The sequence below is a fragment of the Corvus brachyrhynchos genome, unplaced genomic scaffold (assembly GCF_000691975.1).
Source record: "Corvus brachyrhynchos isolate BGI_N302 unplaced genomic scaffold, ASM69197v1 scaffold48, whole genome shotgun sequence".
Taxonomy (NCBI): domain Eukaryota; kingdom Metazoa; phylum Chordata; class Aves; order Passeriformes; family Corvidae; genus Corvus; species Corvus brachyrhynchos.
In genome coordinates, this window is record NW_008240027.1 from 6,217,947 (window position 1) to 6,222,882 (window position 4,936).

Genomic DNA, 4,936 nt, shown 5'->3' on the forward strand with positions numbered 1-4,936 from the left:
AGGAATTCTGCTGCAGCCTCCCCTCAGCCTCTTCTGCATCCTGACCTCTCTGTGAAGGGGCTCAGTGGAAATCCTCTGTGCTACAGCACCTTACCTTTGGAAGATTTTATTAGACCAAGGAGGGAAGTGTTAGGATTTTATGAAGACTTAATGCTAAGTAGTAGAGCTTTATACTAAATTTACTGTGTGACTTTTGTCTACAATTTTTACATCACTAGGTGCCTGATGGATTTTTTGCACATTTCTATGCTATATGTGAACATATCAGCCCTGTTTTGGCCTGGGGCTTTTTGGGCCCTAGAAATTCCCTGTATGACCTATGCTGCTTCTTCAAGGTTTGCAACTTTCTTTTAATTACCACTTTCTAAATTAAAAAAAAAAAATTCTTTCTGATTAAAATAAATTAAGATCTTGTTCATTAACATACATTTGCATTTTCCTAAAATTAAGGCTAACGGTAAGAAACCATGAGAAATAAGTAATTTCATATAACTGTTTTAAGCCAGGAACTGTTTTGCAAAGCCTGTTTTAGCACACTTCTGTCTTAGCACCACAATAATACATAATTGGATGCTTTTAGGGAACACGTGAAAGAAAGAGCTGTTAGCACTGCATACTTTTTTTCCTTCTTGTAACTGAATACGAGTTTTTCCTTTTTTCACCCCCCCACTAGGATCAAGTGCTTTTCTTCCTCAAAGACATTTTTGATTTTGAAAAGGTGAGATACTCAACTATGGAGAGCCTGGCTGAAGACCTCACCCAGCTGCTGATCCGCCACACGGAGCTGCTGCTGGCCTATCTTGGGGCAGACTCCCTGAGACACGTCGGCGCTTGTGTGAGTGGCCACGGGCCCGTCATGGCCAGTGGGCTTCTAGAAGCAAAAGTACAGTAAACTTAAAACCCCTGGCAAATGACAGGGAGGGCACATAGATGTGCTCTTGTCCTGCCTTTTCTCTAATGCTGAAGCTACTGTGGCTGTTACTGAGCAAGCATCTGGGAGTGCATCGTGTCACTAAGTATGGAAAAGGACTCAGGGAGGTTAAATGTACATCTGTGAGAAGAACTGGGGAGGGTATTACTGTATATACCTAAATTAATTTTGCAGCTCAGCTGTCGCTGTATTTATATTTCATGTATCCCAAAGCTTTTTTCTGTAATATTTGGGTAAAGTTAATTTATGAAATACTGTACTTTTGCACAAATAATTTGTAAGTGAAGCTGATGGAGTTGTTTCCTTTAAAAGCTTATAGTACAAAATGTTCATTGCAGAGTCTCCAAATCATTAGGTGTCTAGATCTAGAAGGTGTTTTGACTGGGGTATCTGCAGTCTCTGATTCATGTGACACGTGCAATAAAGTAATCACACTCACAGAAGTGAACATGTTGCCCCTGCCCTAGAATTCCATTTGTGTGGGTGTAAGCAGCCATTTTGTACTACAGTGTAATGGAGCAGTGCAGGAAATGTAAGCACCATTTGGGCAGCAATGACTGCCAGTATGCAATTTTTACTTTATTTTGGTTTAAAATATCACTAAGGTGTTTTAAAATACTTATTTATATTTGAAAAGCTATGCTAGCTTCACCAATTAATTTAAAACTTCCTTGTTCTAAAACCATTACTACGCAATATGGTGGTAAATGAACCAATATTATTCTCAGTTCATATGTAGCATTTCAAAATATATTTTTAAATAAGTATGTATGATAAGATTTATTAATCATGAAACAGAATTGAAGGCAGTGTTTTATAATTAAATTATTTGTGTCTTCCTCCCTTCCTTGTGGGACATCAGGTGTCTGTTTAAGAGGAGTGTGCAGTGTAAAACTGTGGCTCAGGCCATGGAACCCTGAACTTCAGCTAGGAGTACAGCACCTTCAGAAGGCATGAGGGACCTTGCAGTAATGGCTTTTCCTGTTCCAGAGGTAATAAATAGTGATGAGCTGTAATCTTTGAATATCTATAAACTGAAGCAATGCTTCACAGTTAGTTTAGGCTCTAAAATTGCACTTACATATGCTTTGCCACACAAAGCCAGCCCACAAGAATCTATCCTGTGACAAGAAATACAGAGTAATTACAGAGTAATTCCAAATATTCAGATACTTGAGAAGCATGTTGTTAAAATCTAGGATATCAAAACAAACTTTGACTAGAAACATTTCAACTTCTGTTGCAAACACAACCCAAAAGGATGCTATTCAAAAGGAGGGCCTGTGTAATTCATAGATTTTACTGAAGCCAACATTTTGCTCCTTTGTTGTACTCATTTTATAAATACAAAAATGATGAAAATGTGTCATATTACTTGTGTGAAATGCCAACTGATTATAGTTTATTTAACAGAAAAGAGTATACTCTATATGTAATAAAACAGAAATTCCAAATGCTATTCTTGGCCTATTTCCACCATTTAACTTGCTGAGCTTGGCACCATCCTCCATGCTGTGCTTTTTTTTTTCTCTGCAATGTGTCTTTGATACAGGCATGTGACGTTTTTTTCACCCATCTCACTTAACTTTTGAGCAGATAAGTATGTTTAAGCTATCTGTATTTTGGCAGCTTTTTGCAAGTTATGAAAGAAATTATGTGGTACAGTAAAGGTGTCTTGTTGGGTTGAGAATCAATAGGAATAGCTGGAAGTAGAAGGAAGAGAGTAAGTGGCATATTCTACAGCAAATGTATGACCTGTAGGTAACAAAGGAAAGCGTCTGCTGTGATTTATCTGGTCTAATAAAATGATACGAAGAAAATTATACTTTAACATACATTACAGAGAAACAGAAGTGAACTTTTTCACAGAATTAAAGGTATATTGAGATTTTCATATTATTTACAAAAACCCTGTGAAAAACCAGAGTTGCACATGAGATTATAAATGTTTCCAGACACTTGGAAAAAAGTAAAAGCTGGAAACTTGGTCTTCTGTCGAAAATGAAAGGATTTTTTTAAACAGAAGAATAAGCAGGGCCTAATCAAACACCAAAATATTTAGAAAATGGGCAAGAACTTCATAATACCTGACTTAAACATGTGTGTCCCTTTAAAACAGGAGCACTTCCGTACACTCATAGAGCTCTCAAAAGTCCACAGGATTGGATTGGAAATGGAACTGATGTATTTCCCATCCAAAATAAGAAATACAGGATTTGGTTGTTATAAGATGCCACCAACAAACAATTGAGAAACAGTAAAGAAGGGAGGAGAGAGATAGGGAAATGTGCAGGTATAGGTGGGTAGGCTTTTGATCTCTGGATCTTTTTTGATCTTTCTCTAAAGCACATTCATCTATTCTGAATGTGTAACTAACTCCAGAGACAGAGATGGAAGTTTAAATGGGAAATGGTTCTCTCCTTGGAACACAGAACTGCAATCAGTTCTCCTACAACCTGCACCTTTAGCTGGAAGGTGTGCACAGGATATCTGTTGATAACTGGCCATCGTGGCTTAAGAATTTCAGAAGTGCACCATCTCTGCAAACACAAGTGCCAGAGCTGCACCATAGCAGTGACAGTGTGATGCAGTTCTGCTGTAGTTAATTCATAATCAGACTCAGAATTTAGTTTATAGTCTCTAAATTTAGATAGTTTTGAATGATACTTTCCATGCTAACAAGAACAAACTAAATTTAAAAGCCATCCTCTTCTGCCATAATGGTACTCCTAAGATTAGAAACGTTGAATGCATAGGGATTATACAAGAATCAAATATTTATATCATTTGTAATTTAGTTGTAATAATAACCTTACTTTAAATGTGTTCTTAATGATTATTATTATTCCTTTTTGTAGTGTTTGGTTTTTATCAAAGTAAATGTGTCAAATCAAGTGTCAGTAAGAGTATTTGTGACCTTTCTATTGCCTAAATGAACTGCAGCTGTGTACATAAAATAAATTATTTCAGTGAAACAACTGTTGCTCATATAACTGTATCTGAAACTTGAATTTGCACAGTTCTTGAAATCTAATGCAAAATTATTTAATATGGCAGGAATTTCAATACCAGTTAGTCATCCTGAAACTTTAAATGAAAAAAGAAAAAGTATTACAAAACTTACTATATAAATGAAAAAAATATTGAATGGGAACAGCTTTTGGGCTGTCCAATTTCATTGCATACAGCTCTGTGCCAAGCTGTTGTTTCTCTACTTGGTTTTAGGAGACGAGTTTTTTCAGGATTATTTCCAAGCCAGACTGCTGTACTGAGCTCCAGTTGTGGATTAAGACCTCCTTTATGGAATAATATAAGTAATGAAGTACAGGACATAAAGAGTCTAACGCCCACTGCGGTAGAAGGACAATGTATCCGTGCTTTGATCTGCCCAGATTTGTTTTATGTGTTGCACGTGTTCATCTGCTGAAAGCGGGTGTGTCCCGGGCAGTCGGAAGCCCCGATGCCGCTCCTGTGCTTCAGTACGGCTGCCCCGAGGGTGGCACTGAGGGAAAGTGCCTCCTCTGTCCTTCAAAAGGCAAACCCGTTTTGTGTTTTAGCTTTGGTGGCCGTTGTTCAGATCTGCACAGCCTAAGGTCATGTGGTTACTGTCCTAATGTTGATAACCCAGCTGGAATTTAGGCTCCAGTCTGGCAGACACAATACAAGAGAGATAGGAAGAAAATTCTGCACTGGAAACCTTGCAACTGAACATGTAGGAAACAAGTCATCTTTAAGCAGGAAAAGGAATATATTCAGATGTAATAAAATCACGTTTCTGCCTCTGCTTTGTGAAGTTCCCAGCGACAGGCGCTGCTTTGAGCCACCGCGCTCTGCCTCTCGCCGTCTGGCACTAGGGAGATTCCTCCCCGCTCCATCAGCGAACTGTCACATTACTATTATTAGTTGATCGCTCTCCATGTGCCATTAACCGACCCGGCACCGGACCGCCGTAGGTATAAAACCCCGCGGGCCGGCAGAGCCAGCGCAGCGGAGCGCTCCCTGCGT

The 4,936-nt window shown here is 38.6% G+C and overlaps 2 protein-coding genes across 12 annotated transcripts in view; both read left to right on the forward strand.

Moving 5' to 3' along the window:
* Nucleotides 1-3,921, forward strand: part of MIGA1 (mitoguardin 1) — a 37,752-nt gene extending 33,831 nt beyond the window's left edge. For 2 of the 3 annotated variants that reach the window (XM_017743474.1, XM_008640823.2), the window contains 2 exons: nt 219-335; nt 674-3,921. In XM_017743474.1, coding sequence (XP_017598963.1) covers nt 219-335; nt 674-892 — 336 coding nt within the window. In that variant the 3' untranslated portion in view covers nt 893-3,921. The remainder of the gene's footprint in view (nt 1-218; nt 336-673) is intronic. The other variant, XM_017743477.1, reaches the window with a different exon arrangement.
* An 871-nt stretch (nt 3,922-4,792) lies between these two features.
* Nucleotides 4,793-4,936, forward strand: part of NEXN (nexilin F-actin binding protein) — a 23,230-nt gene continuing 23,086 nt past the window's right edge. For 2 of the 9 annotated variants that reach the window (XM_017743462.1, XM_008640824.2), the window contains exon 1: nt 4,794-4,884. The gene's annotated coding sequence lies outside the window, so the exon portion shown is untranslated. Of the gene's footprint in view, nt 4,885-4,936 lie in introns of all 9 variants that reach the window. The other 7 variants (XM_017743464.1, XM_017743466.1, XM_008640828.2 and 4 more) reach the window with 5 other exon arrangements.